At 45.4% G+C, this 16,580-nt stretch overlaps 1 protein-coding gene across 2 annotated transcripts in view; it reads left to right on the forward strand.

The window, feature by feature from the left end:
• The first annotated feature begins 370 nt into the window (after positions 1-370).
• Positions 371-16,580, forward strand: part of YWHAZ (tyrosine 3-monooxygenase/tryptophan 5-monooxygenase activation protein zeta) — a 35,269-nt gene continuing 19,059 nt past the window's right edge. The window contains exons 1-2 of one of the 2 annotated variants that reach the window (XM_055126015.1): positions 371-523; positions 3,298-3,605. In XM_055126015.1, the coding sequence (XP_054981990.1) occupies positions 3,312-3,605 (294 nt within the window). In that variant the 5' untranslated portion in view covers positions 371-523; positions 3,298-3,311. Of the gene's footprint in view, positions 524-759; positions 943-3,297; positions 3,606-16,580 lie in introns of those variants that run through there. The other variant, XM_055126014.1, reaches the window with a different exon arrangement.

Genomic DNA, 16,580 nt, shown 5'->3' on the forward strand with positions numbered 1-16,580 from the left:
GAGGCTTTCCGGCCTCTCGGAAGGCCACGGGGGTCTCCCCGCACCCCTGCTTCGCGCCCACCCATTGTCTCCCGCCCCTCGGCAGCTGTCACGGCGCCTGATTGGCAGACGGGCCCGTCACTCGGCGCCCGGCCGCGCCTTAAAAGGTCTCGGGCCGCCGCGCCCGGAGCCGGCAGGTACCGGCGGCGGCGCGGGCCGCGGGGGAGGGGCCGGGTCCTTTCGGGGTCCCCCGTGACCGCGCCCTCCGCACTGCCCCCCACCCCAAGTCCCTCTCATAATGCCCGCGCCGCCGAGCCGCTCTCGTCACCGGGCAGTCAGCGGCGCCCGAGCACGGAGGGCGGGGCGCGCGCGCGCGGCCGCGGGAGGGGGCGGCGGGCCCGCGGAAGGTCCCGGATGTGGCCGCGGGCGTGACCGGCGCAGGCGCAGAGGGGCGGCCCGGCTCCTCGGTGGGGGCGGGGAGAGCGCGGCTCGGCGCCGGTTTCCGAGGGAGTGGGAGCTGCTGGAGGCGGCGGGGCGAGCCGAGGTAGGGGGGTCGCGGGCGGGCGGGCGGGCGGGCCGGCCGGCCCCGGGCTCCGGGCCTCGAGGCGGAGAGGCGGGCGCGGCTGCGCGCTCCCGGGCGCTCGCCCTCGGGCGCGGGCGGGCCGGAGGCGCGCGCCAGGGAGCGGCGGTTGTGCTGGGCGGGCGGGCGCCCACCCCCACCCCGAGCTGTGGGCACCAATCAACGGTTGCCATAGCAGCGTTTGACGTCAGCGTGCGTGTGGTGCCCCTGCTGCCGGGGCTGGTGATTGGAGGAAACCCCGTGTCTGCGGCGCGGCTGTAGCCTGTGAGCAGCGAGATCCAGGGACAGAGTCTCAGCCTCGCCGCTGCCGCCGCCGCCGCCGCCCAGAGCCCGCCGAGCCCCGGCCCGTCCGCCGCCGCCGCCGCCGCCCCTTCGGGACCCAGGTGAGGCGCCCGGCCGCCACCGCCGCCCGAGCCGCCCCGACCCCTGCGCCGCCCGAGGCCGGAGACGCTGGGGCCGCCGCGGTCGCCCGGCGCGGAGCGGCGCGGGGCCGAGGCGGCGTCTCCGCGGGCGGGGACGGGCGGCGGCTGCGCTTCCGCCAGGTTCGGGCGGGCGGGGGCCGGCCGCGGGCGCCCCTCGCCGGCCGCCCCGGCCAACGGGGGCGGTGTGTGTGTGGATCCGCGGGGCCCCGGGAGGGAGGGAGGGAGGGTCCCGAGGCTCCCCCGGCCCCCGCCCGCCCGCGCCTACCCGCCCGCGCCCAGTTTCCGCCCGCGCGCGCGCCAGGAGGGGCCTCGGGGGCGGCAGCGCAGGTGAGGCCGCCCCCTCTCGCGCCCCTCCGGGACCCCCGCCCGGACCCCCCCCCGGCCCGTGGGCGGCCGGCGGGCCCCGGTTTCCTGGCTACCGCGGCCCGGGGCGGGAGGCGCGCTGGGGGGCTTTCGGGGGGAGGGGCGGCCCTTTCTCCCGAGGATGGGCGCGCTCGGGGGGCCGGCTGGGAGGCGGGAGGGGGGCTCGGAGGGCCGGGCCGGGGGTCCCCGCGCCCCAGCGGCCGGCGGGGGCCGGCGCGCCGGGGTGTGGCCCGGGCCTCGGCTCCCTGCCCCCGCGGGGTTGCAGCTGTCGCGGCGCGGGGGACCCGCGGGCCGGGCGCCGGGCGGGCCGCGGCGGCCCCCGAGGTGCAGCGGCGGCGGCGGGCGGGGGCGCGGCGCTCCTCCCCCGGCCCCAGGCCGCCATGACAAAGAGCGCGGCGGGCGGCGCGGAGCCGGGCTGGGGCGGAGCCGGGCGCGGGGCGCGGCGCGGGCCCGGGAAGGGTTAACTGGGCGCGGCGAGGCCTCCGCAGTGGAGCGGCGCGGCCGGGAGCCCCGCGCGCCCGCACCCCGCCGCGGCGGCCGGGCACCTTTGTGCGGGTTTTCCATCCTTTCTCTGGCACACACACACCCCTCCCCCGACGTGGGCAGGGCCACTGGCCAGAGAGCGCATTGGGGGGGCTCCTCGGCGCCCCGGGGGAGGTGGGGGGTGGGCGATCGCGCTCCTGCCTTGGCAGGGAAACGGTTTCCCCGTTGGAACCCTCCAGGCTGAGCGTCCGGCCCTGGGCGCTTCTCGGGTCGGGGAGAGGAAATTACTGCGGGTCTCCCCGGGCAGGTGGGTGGTAACTGCCGAGTGGATTCCCACCGCGACCGTGCCTCTTGGCCTTTTTTCTTCCCCAGCGCTCCGAGGCTGCCCGCTTTTCCCCCCTTTCTTTTTGTTCCGTGGGCTCACTGTTGAGCGTCTCTCCGTGTGGCTTTAGCAGCAGAGGTTTACCTTTAAAGACGCGTTGTCGTAGGTAAATGGAAATGTAGGGGGGGTTACATTTTCCCCCCCTTTTTTTGCTGTTCCTCACAAAGCTAATTTACGATGTAGGGAGCTGACATGGAATTTTGTGTTGGGAAGACATAAAATAATTCGATGGGAACTCATGCTCAGGGGCAGCTTGAGTGAGAATATTGAATTTAGCTTTGGCTATGAGAAATAAAATGCAGGCATTCTACGTGAAAAATGGAATGATCTTACAAATGTTTGTCGCACTGGAAGCACTTAATGCATTGTAGTGTTCACTTGAACATTTAAACTTGGGTGCGTGTGACAAGGTTATGGACAAAGGAGGCCCGATGGTTGCATATTGATCTTGGGTAGGTAGTTGTGTTGCAGTAAAAATACTGTAGAACAAGCATTTTTGGTCGTTTTTCTTGGAAAGCCATTAGCTGTCATCTGCTCGCATATGAAGTAGAGCTCCAGTGAATTTGGGGTGTGGTAATACAACTGAATTTGAACACTGCTGATAAGAGCAGGTAACATTCCTGACAAGAGCAAGGGGGGGGGGGAACGCCATTTAATTGATAATGGTGGTTCTGGAAAGTGTAATCTAAATAAAATCTTTCTTAAATGGTGCTTGCAGTACAAAAAACCTTACATTTTTATTCCTCTAGAGACAGGGTTTAATTGATATCAGCCAAATAAGAAAAGGCTTGGTTTTTAAGGCAACCTCTTAACATTTTGACATAGTGTGAAATTAGGATCTTGAATAAATAGGAAATATGTAATTTTGGTTTTGCTAAACTGATGTTGGGCACTTTGAATTTATCTTTTGCTTGCTGAATTTGCCAGTTTTTGTTTTTCTGATCCTTTTGTGAGATTGTTTCTTAAGTTTTTATGTGAATGATTTTTAAAGGGGTCGAGGTTTGAGGTATTTGTAGTTTATTTACACCAGATACATTGAGTCTGTTTCAGTGGAAATACCTAAACGCTGTCTCTTTTTTCCCCTGCAGAACAACATCCAGTCATGGATAAAAATGAGCTGGTGCAGAAGGCCAAACTGGCAGAGCAGGCTGAGCGGTATGATGACATGGCAGCCTGCATGAAGTCTGTAACTGAGCAAGGAGCTGAGTTATCCAATGAGGAGAGGAATCTTCTCTCCGTTGCTTATAAAAATGTTGTAGGAGCCCGTAGGTCATCTTGGAGGGTTGTGTCAAGTATTGAGCAAAAGACGGAAGGTGCTGAGAAAAAGCAGCAGATGGCTCGAGAATACAGAGAGAAAATTGAGACCGAGCTGAGAGATATCTGCAATGATGTACTGGTGAGAATCAATCATCATCAAGTTTTACAGAACCTAGAGTTTCTATTAATAAATATCGGTTATCTTTTCCATCTTTTCTTTTTTTCTGCCCTTTTAAAAGTTGAGCTTAAATTTTAACATCCTTTGAGTGTCATTATTAAAAGATGCTCTAGTGTACTCAAAGCTCATGAAGTAAATCAATGGGTTATCGGTTCAGGTAGACTTAAAAATAGGCTGGTAGTATATTTCGAAAGATAAAGAATAGGGTTACTGATTCAGTTATGGTTAGGCTGCTGTTCTAGGGTTAATTCTCTGAAATGTACATGTGTGGATACAGAAATTTCTATAGAGATGGTTTTATGTAAGAGCTGTAATAGGAGGAGACTGTGTAGTAGACATGGTTCCCTTCCCTGACTTAGCCACTATGTTAATGTAGTTAGTCAACCAACCAGAAAACTCTTTAACTTCACAGGTAATCATTGCCTCTTCTGTATTTAAGCGTTGAAATGAGTTTTGAACAGACAGCCCCAATAAGAGGTCATGAATAGCTCAAGAATGTATTTTACGTATTCATTACTTTCCATGTTAAAATGCTGGGTTTTGTTTTTTCTTTAAAACATGAACTAAGTGTACTGCATTTGGGCTACTTTCCATCTGTCAAGTGATAACTTTCTGATTCGGGAGAGTGAATCAGGGTATGTGGGCTGATCCCATCTATAGTATACTCCATCCTATATACTTCAGTATTGTTACTTTTCAATGAAACCTGGAGTTTTGAAATATTTAAAGTGATTTTTATTAAATGGTTATCTTCAGGCCCAGAGAGATAATAGAGCATTTAAGGCACTTGGCTTGCATGTGGCACCCCATATGATCCCTGAGTACTGCTGGGTGAAACCCAGAGAACCCCTTCCTCCCCTCCCACACACCCCAATAAAAGTGACTACCTTTAGATCACAAGATTCAGGTTACAGGTTCCATTTCAGTATGGCAAGACTCAGGTTAGAAAGAGGTAGTAGATCGGTTTCTCTGGACAGGTTGGTTTATTGAGTGCCATTCAGGGTGGAAATCCACACATACACCTACTGTTTGAATCTCATTCATGGAAGAACTCGTACTGAATGCTAATGGATTCTTTCTGGTGTAGTGAGGCTGGGGGACTGTTAGAGGACTTGATAAATTTCTTTACATTAGAATCACTAATAAGGTGACTTTAATTCTTAAATTGTATTTTTCTTAGTTGATACTCTTAATGCTGTCTTTTGCAGCACAGTAATATCTTCTAATGTGATCATAGTTTTCTTATGTATATGTCCTGAGTGTTTTTTTTTTCTTTTTACATGCTTACTCAGAATTTATGACGACTCATTTCCTAAAATGAGAAAGGATTTCTATATCTATACTTTCATTGAGGCTAAATGACAAATGCTTATCTTGTGGTTTGCTAAGATAATAATTGTTAAAACTTTAAAAAAAATACATTTTTTTTCTATAATAAAGGAGGTGATTTTTTTCTTTGCTTTTTCACCTATCTACATGCTAGTGGATGTAGTTCATGATGACCTTTCCCACCAATTTTGACACCTACTGGTTAAAATTTTTTAACCAATTTTTTACTAGTCCCATATTATAAGTTATAGATTTCTTTAATCAGAAATTAAGTTTAGGGGCTGGAGCAATAGTACAGCGGGTAATGCATTTGCCTTGCATGCAGCCGACCCAGGTTTGATTCCCAGCATCCCATATGGTCCCCTGAGCACCGCCAGGAGTAATTCCTGAGTGCAGAGCCAGAAGTAACCCCTGTCCAATGCTGGGTGTGACCCAAAAAGCAAAAAAGAAATATCAGGTTTAGGGCTGGAGTGATAGTACAGTGGATAGGGCGTTTGTTTGCCTGGCACACAACTGACTGGGGTTTAATCCCCAGCATCCCATATTGTTCCTCCGAGCACTGCCAGGAGTAATTCTGAGTGCAGAGCTAGGAGTACCCCTGTGCATGGCTGGGTGTGACCCAAAAAGCCAAGAAAAAAAGGTTTAGGGATTAAAAAGGGAGGCCTTGTAGTATTTACCTTTTACTAGCTTTGTTACTGTTCAGGTGGGAATTTGCATGTTTTCAACATGCAAATTTGTATGAATTCGACAGTATAAATTCATGTCATCGTGGGCATTTTCCTGTAGCACTGTTGTCCCATTGTTCGATTTGTTCGAGCGGGCACCAGTAATGTCTCTATTGTGAAACTTGTTACTGTTTTTGACATATTGACTACGCCACGGGTAGCTTGCCAGGCTCTGCCTCTGCCTCTCGGTAGCTTGCTGGGCTCTCAGAGGGACGGAGAAATCGAACCCGGGTCAGTCACCTGCAAGGCAAATGCCCTACCCGCTGTGCTGTTGCTCCTTAAAAGTACATGTAAATGAAAGTTTGATTTCTTTACCACGTAAACAAATTCAGCAAATCCTAAACAAGATTTTGTTTTCAGCTCTTATGCTTTCAAGAGTAAAAAGTTCTGTTAGTGATCTTTGACTTTTGCCTTCTAAAAAATAGTAGATAATGAGTATTTGTTAAATACTTTGAACAAAAGGGCTTCTTGGGGCTGGGGGGGAGGGTAATAAAATTAGGTCAGCAGCACCGCTAATTTTCCAAGGCTGTCTGTTTCAACTTGGGAAGATCTGGTATTTATAGATACCGTGATTTTGTTTAAGCAGGTTTCTTCCCCACCACCCTCCCGTCTTTTTTTCCTCCTCCCTCCCTCCTCTTGGTTCCTTTCATTTTTGTGCCACACCCAGCAGTGCTTAGGGGGCTCTGCCTGACACTGTGGCCCCTGGCAGTGCTCTAGGAACCATATATGGCCGTGTTGTTGGATCAAGTACCCTCTTTTTTTCTTTTTCTGGGCAGTAGTTGATTTTGAAATGATATTGCGTAAACTTTTTAACTTTTTAGTGAAATAAATGAATGAGAGTAGAACTGGTATTTTTAAACTAGGAAAAAATTATTTGAATGGTATGTACTTCATTAGTCACATTGCTTTAGCTTTATTTTACCATAAAAATGATAATTTAGGGGCTGGAGCAATAGCACAGCGGGTAGGGCATTTGCCTTGCACACAGCCAACCCGGGTTCAATTCCCAGCATCCCCTGAGCACCACCAGGAGTAATTCCTGAGTGCAGAGCTAGGAGTAACCCCTGTGCCAGGTATGACCCCCAAAAAAGCAAAAAAAATAAAAGGTAATTTAAATATTCAGGTTTTTTCTGGCCTTTATTACAGTGGGTAAGGCACCTGCCTTGCACACAGCCCGCCTGGGTTTAGTCCCCAGAATCCTATATGGTTGCCCAAGCACACTGCCAGGTGTAATTCCTAAGCACAGCCAGGTATGGCCCCAAAACCAAAAAAGCAAAATATAAAACATCCCCCAAAACAAGTTTCTTGCCTTCTGTACTATCTCTTCCTCTTTTTTTTTTTCCCTGTTTAGAAAAAATAAGCAGGTTGTCTCCTTTAAGGATGTAGCATCAGTGATGAGCCAGACTTACAATTTGAACACCTATGCCTACCGCTTAAGAAAACATACTCCCTATAAATACAGGGGGCTAAACTCTAAAATTGAAAGTTTTTCTAAAGAACTCTTTAACCTTTTTTTTTCCTTTTCTTTCTTTTTGGGTCACCTGGCAATGCACAGGAGTCACTCCTGGCTCTGCACTCAGGAATTACCCCTGGCGGTGCTCAGGGGACCATATAGGATGCTGGGAATCGAACCCGGGTCGGCCGCGTGCAAGGCAAACGCCCTACCTGCAGAGCTATTGCTCCAGCCCCTCTTTAGCCTCTTTTTAAATCCTTATTGCTAATTTTAAGTGTTAGTTTGGTGGCCACGCCTGAATCATTTCTAGCTTTCTTTGTTTAGGGATCCTTCTGGTGATGCCTGGGAGGGGGGGGATCATAATTGGTACTAGGGATAGAACCTGACAGTGCAAGGCAAGCACCTAACCTGCTGTGCTCTCAGGCTCCAGTTTTCAAGAGTTATTGCCATTTACTAGTATACCAGAGAACCAGAGAATATGCGCTGAAAAATATTGGTTGGAAGCAAATTCACATATTGAACTTGGTTATTTTAAGAAAGAACTTAAGAATTCTCATCCTTGCACTGTTAATTTGAAATTGTAAAACTAATACGGTAGCCTGACCTGTCAGATCTTACACCCAAAGCTCCTGGTGTTCCAGTACTAGGGGCTCAGTACCTTTGATCCCTACCATCTGGAGTTAAAAATGGGATGTCTTTTCTTGAACGTGAAGTGGAAATTTGGAGATTCAAATTCAAAAATGTAATGGTATAAAAAGAATTGTTACGATTGAGTCAAACCAACTTTTGCCTTTTAATAATTTCCTGGCTGAAGGAAATCACTTTTTCTGGGAAGACTGAGCTCACCTAAATGGGAATATCTACCCCATGAGATTGTAGTGGAGAAAGAGAATCCTTTAAAGCAACTTGACTACTACCTATATCGTGTTTGTTTCACTTTTGGGCAACTCTGTTCTTACAGTTTTAAGGTAGTAACTGGACAAGCCTGCCTAGTCAAGGGGCAGGGGAATCTCAGTCCCTGAGTGAGATACAGAAGCTCCAAGAAGACTGAGAACTTACTGGGGAGAGAGGGCAAACACAGAGCATCCGTACCCACTGGTAATTTTTTGAAAGTTACACTTAAAACCTAAAGCCCTACTCAATTCGTCTGGTGGTAAGCAGCAGTGAAAGTTGCAAGTTCAGCATTGGCAGCAATGGTTGAGTAATAATGATTCTTTAAACTAATGAGGTTCCACTTCTACATTTTTATTGGCTTAAGGCAATTTTGGGGGTCATGCTGGGCAGCACAAGATTACCATCATAAAGGAACTAGAATTTTTATGACAGACAACTGTAGCCTCTTTGAGAAAGGAGTACATGGTATAGTCTCTATCAGTAGTGATGTGTCAGTGGTCATTTTTAGAAGTATTGCTATACTAGAGAGCTAGTACAGCAGTTAGGATGCTTACCTTGCACGAAACTGACCCAGGTTGGATCCCAGGCACCCTGTATGGTCCGTGAACCCTGCCAAATGTGCCCCTGCAAAAAACAAACAAAAAAAATTTACCTAGTGAGGTAGTGTTGGTAATATTGTACATTTGGAAAGTTAGGGAGATGAAAAGTGTAAACAATAAACAAGGAATGAGTGGGAAAGTGTGGAAGGGCACAGTCTCCTGATTAAGTATTACCAGTGATCCTTTTTGTTTAGTATAAGACTAATCAGTGAAATCCTCCTTACCAGTGAGGTGACCTTTTTTTTTAGTAAAATGAAATAAAAGAATGATGTGAAGTTGGAATTAGCTAGAAGGGAAAGGGAAATCTGAACGTCTTAAAAACTACACACTTAGGAGATTAAATGATAACTTTTGGGTCTGGAGGGAGGCGGTCGGTGCCCCACAGAGTGGTGCCGGGCTGCTTCCTGTTGTGCCGAGGTGGGTGGGGAAGGGACATGGATGAGGAAAGGGAATTCACCCATCTGAGGAGGTATGCACACCAGTCCTATGAGCTGTCTCCATCTCAGCCTGCCCAATGACTCTTAAAAGAGGAAGGAAATTGTATTTAGTTGTAGTGGAGGCATTTTACTTAGTGAAAAACAACTCACCCGTAGTTCCATTTGCTCAGAGAGAGTAGTTTTATTTTCCATTTTCTCTTTAAAGAACGGCCAGTGTTACCAGTAATCTAATACTTCATTAGGAATACAGTAAGGGTATCCTTGTTTATTGCAAAATTGTTCTAGTATGTGTGATCATACTTGTTTTAAAACATCTTAAATATAAAACATGAAAGTTGTCATAGGGACTGGAGTTCAGCAGGTACAGCATTTGCCTTGCATGTAGTCAACCCAGGTTCCATTCTTGGCATCTTATATGGTACCCCGGGCCTGCCAGGAGTGAGCCCTGAGCACCTCTGGGTGTGTCCTCCCTCCCCCAAAAAATGTTTCCATTTGCATTTAGTGTCCTAGAGATGTAGATTTTCCCTAATTTTTGAATTGTCCAAGTGTAAGACTAAAAAAAGGAAAAGAAAAGACAAACCCCACAGGAATGAGGGACAGTGAGTCCCCAGAGAGATCATCCAGTGGGGAATGGGCCTCCCTGGCCCTGAGCACCTTCAGGAATGATCCCTGAACACAGCTGGGTGTACCCTACCCCCAAAACAGATTGGTATAAAAAGCTTTCTATTTAATTTTCATCAGAACACCTCTTTTTTTTACTTGCATTTCATAACACTTAAGTAGCATTTGAAGTGATTACAGATAGTATAATGGCATGTTTTATTAACAAATGGAACTATTGAAAAGATGTTGGGAGGATTCCTGATAATCTAAAAACCTACTATCCTCAGTCATTTGGACTAGGTCGTGGATATTGTTTACTCAGGAGAAAAGAATCTGGTATTAACCAGACTAAGTAAGAAGGAATGTAGTTAATTCATCAAATTGAGCAGTAGTATGGTGATTATAGCATCGGCCTTGCATGCATCATACCCGGGTTTGATTCTTGGTACCCCATTTGGTCCCCTGAACACCATCAGGAGTGATCCCTGAGTGCTACCCAAAGTGGCCTAAAAGCAATCCAAAAAGACCCCCAACAAATTAAATGAAAGTTTTCTAGTAGTTGTTGGATTCTTGATGGTTCTCTCAGAGCCTTGGGTGGAGAGAACGTTTCTACATGTAAAACGCTTCTCCAAGAATTTTGCAAGAGATTCGACCAGTAGAGGATATTGGTTAGATTAGGAGCCAGATGCCTGCTCTAAGTTACGAAAAACACATCAGAGGAAGTGATGTCAGATTTTTCTCTCTGAAGGTCAGTTGATAGAAATGCAAAGCAGTTGTTTTACAAAGGAAATCAGCTTTTATGATTGTCAATTAAAATTGTTTATTTTGTTTACAGTATTAATATATTAGTTTTTCATGGACATGATTATCGGTTTTTTTTTTTTTTAAGTAAGATTTGACTTGTGTTTCAGTTCTAGTCTCTGGAGTAATTTCCTGTTTATTAGGATAGTTCTTCGGTACCCTCCATCAGTTTATCCTTTGTATATTGTCTTGCTATATTTTGGGAGGGTTTTGGCATTTTGAACCGTTTAATGACCTAGGGATGAATATAATATCTGTTTCACATCTATTAAGTGGTTCTAGCTTGTAAAGGGAACCCAAATTAGGAAATAATGCTGTTTTTAAAAATTAAATATTGTGTGTTTATTTTGACCATGCATTTTAAGTATTGTCTTAATTAGTGAACCTTGGCACAGAGGAAGTTTTGATGGTTTTGGGGATTTAGCCTGAGGCTTCACACATGAAAGGCAGGTGCTCTACCAGTGAGCTACATCCTAGCCCAAGAGAAATAATTTAAGTCAAAACTACGAGTGTTCTGATGTCAGTGAGTTTTTTTTTTATTATTACTATTTTTTGCTTTTGGGTCCACCCGGTTGATGCACAGGGATTACTCCTGGCTCATGCACTCAGGAATTAACTTGGCGGCCCTCAGGGTACCATATGGGATGCTGGGAATCAACCTGGGTGGGCGATGTGCAAGGCAAACGCCCTACCTGCTGTGCTCTATTGCTCCAGTCCCTGGTGTCAGTTTTGAAGTTTAAGTTTAATAGTATAATTTTAGAATGCATTCATTCCCCCCTCCACCCCCAGCCCCCCAGTGTGAGAACTTTAGTGACTTCGTCCTTGTTACCATATAACTATTGTGATGGTTTTATTTTGAGAATTAAACATTATTTTAGGTGATTGGGAATTGATACTTTTAATTTTCCCAATGCCAGAGTTCATCATTTTGAAGCTGCCTCTTCTAATAACCTATTTTGGCATATTTCCTATGCTTAAACACAATGGCATCTTTGGCTATGTTTTCTGCCTGCAAGTTGTTAGTTGCCTTCTTGTTCCCTCCATCTATGTCCTCAACCTTGACTTCAATGTTGAATACTTAATTTGTATGTAGCAGTACCCAAGGATAGTACCTTCCATTCGGAAACATATGACAAGAAAGTGATAGCGTAAGGAGAAATATGATATACTATTAATATACAAATGCTAACTTACAAACCTTTATTGCTCCTTGTGGTTATTTACACAGTCTTGCTACCTTTACTATTCCATTATTCCCTCGTGCACACCCCCCCCAACCCCCCAGCAACTTAGTCTTTGCTGTTTAAAAAAATTGGGACCACCAAAGGCAGTGCTCACGGCTTACTCCTAGGTTTGCAGTCAGATCACTCCTGCTAAGGCTAAGGGTCATATGGTGTGCTAGGGATTGAAGCTAAGTCAGCCATATGCAAGGCAAGTGCCCAACTGGCTGTACTATTTCTCCAGCCCCTGTCTTTTCCTTTGAAAACACTGGTTTTGTTCTGGACATCTGCTTGATCTTACATATGTTGTAGGTCCTGGAAGAATGTTTTATTATAACACTGAAAAAAATTAGTCCTGATCAGTGTTGAACAAAACATTTTAGAATCTGCTTTGATATACTTTTCTTCACTCAAAGTTGGGGTTGTCTGAACTAAACCAGGATACTGAGGGCACCTTTGATCTAACTCAGTTTACCTTAACTTTCTCAATTCAAGGATTGACTACATTCCTTCTTGAAAACAGGGCCATTGATGCTGGTGATGTTCGTTTCTCTTGTAAAAATTACACTGGAGGAATAAGCTATGCCAAATACCAGCTGATACAAATTTGAACTTGGCCTGGAAAGGGGAGCACTTTTTTTTTTTTTCTTTTCATTTTGGGTCACACCCAGCAATGCACAGGGCTTACTCCTGGCTCTGCACTCAGGAATTACTCCTGGCGGTGCTTGGGGGACCATATGGGATGCTGGGGATCGAACCAAGGTCAGCCGAGTGCAAGGCAAACGCCCTACCTGCTGTACTATCACTCGGGCTCTAGGGGAGCACATTTTTAACTACTAAATATGTCATAGTTCCCACTGTACTAGGTGTATCTCTCTCTTCAATGGGCCATCTCCATTTGTTCTCTAACTCCCTTGAATTATGAACAACTGATCTCAGTGGAAATTGCTGTGCAAGAGTGGTTGTCTCGTCATCTCTGTGGTATTGCAGTGTTCTGGGAAGGCATGTATCATGATGTCAGGCAGTATAGTATACTGTTTGGTGAGATCTTTTTTATGGGACCACACTTAGAAGAGTTTCTCCTGGCTTGGTCCTTGGTGTCAGTCCTGGTGGTACTCTGAGGATCATGTGCCTGGGAATTAAGCTGGACTTCCCACAGGAAGACTGTTTGCTTCAGCCCAGAGCTTTCTCCTTAGCCCTTCACTATTTCTATTGATTCATAGTTCTGTGAGAGTGTGGAAGCAGAACTGAGTGAAGAAAGCTGATTTACTGTCAATTTCTTGTATAGCACACTGGAATAGATACAGTTTATGCTTGTTAATTTTTTTCAGGTCTTCAAATATTTCTTTTTGTTTATTGATACAATTTGTTTAAACAAGTGTGAATGTTTGGGTGATACAGTTTTCTAATAACCAAGACATAAGTATACGTATCAGTGTGAATTTCTTTTTTTTTTTCTTGCTAGAATTTGCAGTGTGAACTTTTTCTTGCTTCTCAAAGCCTAGATAAAAATGAATTTAAAAATGACTAGTACTAACCATAATTGTATGCTAGGTAAGGAAAGGATAGTCCAGAGATAAGCCTAAAGAGTTGGAGAGATGGCACGGTGGCCTGAGTACGTACTTAGAATCCCTGGCACCTCTGTCCCCAGTACTGCTGGGAATGCCAACCTGCGCCTCCGCCCCCCCGTCAGTCAGAGATTTACTTGATTTTTTAAGTATCTCAAAATGAGACTTTGCCACTGGGTTGACCTGTATCCTTATTTAATTTTAAAAATCTAGGAAAGCTGTCACTGCGTTTGATTTATCAGGAATGTGAGTTTTTAATGGGCTAGTTATAATTAAAGGAGAAATGGATTACAAATGAGTTTGGGATCTTAAGGTTTTTTTTAGATTAGCAATATTGCCAATTGTAAGCTGATTATTTCTCAGCTTGGTGATTTGTACATACTTTGTACATACAAAGTACATACTTTGCCAAGATACACTTACTTAGATTATTGGTCCATGATCCCTAGACTGTTAGCTTTTTTTTTTTTTTCACCCCTTATACAGCAAGTAGCTGGAGAGTATAGAGACAACGTATAGTGATGCTGACAATGCATGCGCCTTATCCCTAGTTTAATCCCCAGGATGCCTGTGGATTGATTCCTGAGCCCAGAGCCAGAAGTAAGCCCTGAGCATAGCAGCATGTGGTGAAAAACCCTCCAAAACAAAATAAGAACACTGTAGGGGCTGGAGAATATAAAGGTTTAAGACAGTTACCTAGAATGTGACTGCAGCCATGATCCTAATACCATCCCTGTGCCCTAGCACTAACGGACAAAAAACATACTATAGATATTGCCCAGTTTAGAAGCGCTCACTTAAAGTACTTTTAATTCAGGGACACTTGTTAAAAATCCTACCTGTACCACATTAAAATGTGATTTGAAGGGCTGGGGCTATAGTACAGCGTTCAAATCAAGTAGGGCACTTGATTTGAATGCATCCAACCCGGGGGCCAACCCTGAATGGAGAGCCAGGAGTAAGTCCTTGAGCACTGCCAGACGTGGCCCCAAAACCAAAAATTAGTGTGATTCTGTGGAGTTGACGATTGGGGGCAGTATTATGTCAGGCGATAGTATATAATAAACGATTCTCAGTTGATGAGTACGGTTTCCTTCCAGTTTCAGTTTCCCTCCGATTGGTTCCATTTCATGGGAGTGAGGCAGAATAGCAATCAGGCTGCTAATTAGATTATAGGCATAAAATATGAAGAATAATAGTCTTTGAAAAGCAAGGAAGTTAGTGTGTCCTACCATGTTTCAGAGGTGATGCACATAGTTTGAATTATTCTTTGGAACTACATCTGGCAATGCTCAGGGCTTAACCTGGTGTTGCTCTGGGACCGTACGCAATGTTGGACATCAAACCAGAGTCGGCCACTTGGAAGGCAAGCCCTTGTATTGTCTCTGGCTCTAGAGTGTGAATTTTTTGTTTATGATTTATGACAAGTTATATTATTGTGATTTGCTACATCTTCTAAATGAGAATGATAATATGAACTACCTCTAGGATGCTTTGGAAATTACTTCCCTACTTTCCTTGATAATCTTTTATAATGGTGTGGTTTGATATGTTAATTTGACATTAAGATAATTTTTATAATCTTGTGCTCTTTAATATGTATTGATCATGTATTTGAGAAGCCCTTTGTTATACTTTGAGCCCAAAGTTATACTTTGATGAGAAGTATAACCCCCAGGTATATTTCTCAGATATAAGTATATCTGAGAAGAGTTGTTCTTAAAGAATCTGATTCTAGAAAAGAAACATGTACATAAAAATAAGAAATAAAGTTTTGCATGAATGTTAAATGTAGACATCTAACTAGGAATTTATAGTTATTGCATATGCAAGTTTAAATGATACAAATGAGGTGTTCCAAGCAAAGAAAAAACGTAGAAATATAAGGGGATGAAGCCTTTAGTGAAAAATTTTTATCACGACCAAGTTTAGTTCTTGCTTTTTAAAGGGAGGGTGAAGGAAAGCCCACCCATTTGTGTCAATAATAATCTTTAACAGCTAGCGTTTGTAGGCTGGAGGATAGAGTACTTGCCTTTCATTCCATGCGTGAGGCTCTGGGTTCGATTCCCAAAACTGCTTGAAGCAGTCCCTGAGCATCAGTCCGGGACTAGCTCCCTAGTACCACCAGATGTGCCCCAGCTCCCAGAAAATCAGAGTTTCCAGTTACTTGCAGTAAGTTCTTTTTGGTACTTTACCATTTTACTTTTAACTTCTAAAAGCTTCAGTTTGGGACCAAAGAGATGACAGAAAGGTTAAGGTGCTTGTTTGCCTGGCATGTGTCTGCAACCACGTACTGGTTCGATCCCTGGCACCCATATAGTCATCTCTGAGCACAAACCGGGAGTAAGCACTCAACACTTCTAGATGTGGCCCAAATACTTTTTAAAGAACTATACACTGGAGGGGGCTGGAGCAATAGCACAGCAGGTAAGGCGTTTGCCTTGCACGTGGCCGACCTGGGTTCAATTCCCAGCATCCCATATGGTCCCCTGAGCACCGCCAGGAGTAATTCCTGAGTGCAGAGCCAGGAGTAACCCCTGTGCATCACCAGGTGTGACCCAAAGAAGGGGAAAAAAAAAAAACTATACGCTGGGAACATCTGAAACTTGATTATAAATAACTTTGTAAGTCATGATATCTCATACTTTTTTTTTTCTTAAAGAGATAAAGCTACATTGGGGAGAAAGGGTTCTTTCTTACTTGTGTTTTTTTTCGTCATACCTGGCAGTACTCAAAGACCATTGTGGTTCCAGGGATTGAACTTAAGTCCAACTTAACACTGAACTATCCTCTTCTGCCACTAAGGCTACATTTTGAATTTGAGGTCTAAAGTATTGATTCTGTTGGGATTATTTTGCTAGCTTTAAAGATCCAGAATTCTCTGAACCTGATTGATATAATTCAGCAGTTTTTAATGCCACTTACTTTAGCTTTTTATGTTTTGGGTTCTCTGTCATGTTTGAATTTTACTGTTATCTTGTATTTTGTGCAAAATTCTGGGAGTTGACTGAGTTAGCTCTTAACAAGAATTATAACAAAACTTTATACTTAAGACCAGGGATAATTCTTGGTTTTAAGAGTTAAAAGGGGATGATGTGTGCCAGGGATAAAGCTGTAGAAGCATGCATGTCTTAGTATGTGAGGCCCTGGGTTTGATCCCTGTCACATAAAGTAAGATGGAAAATATAAAATTACATGAGATTTGTCACTGTTAATAGAAAATACTTCATTGCATGAGTGCTCAGAATTCTCTTGATTTCCATCCTTGAGGTAAGAAGTTTGTTTCTTCATATCTGTGACCTTATTC

Source organism: Sorex araneus, chromosome 2 (assembly GCF_027595985.1).
Source record: "Sorex araneus isolate mSorAra2 chromosome 2, mSorAra2.pri, whole genome shotgun sequence".
NCBI lineage: Eukaryota > Metazoa > Chordata > Mammalia > Eulipotyphla > Soricidae > Sorex > Sorex araneus.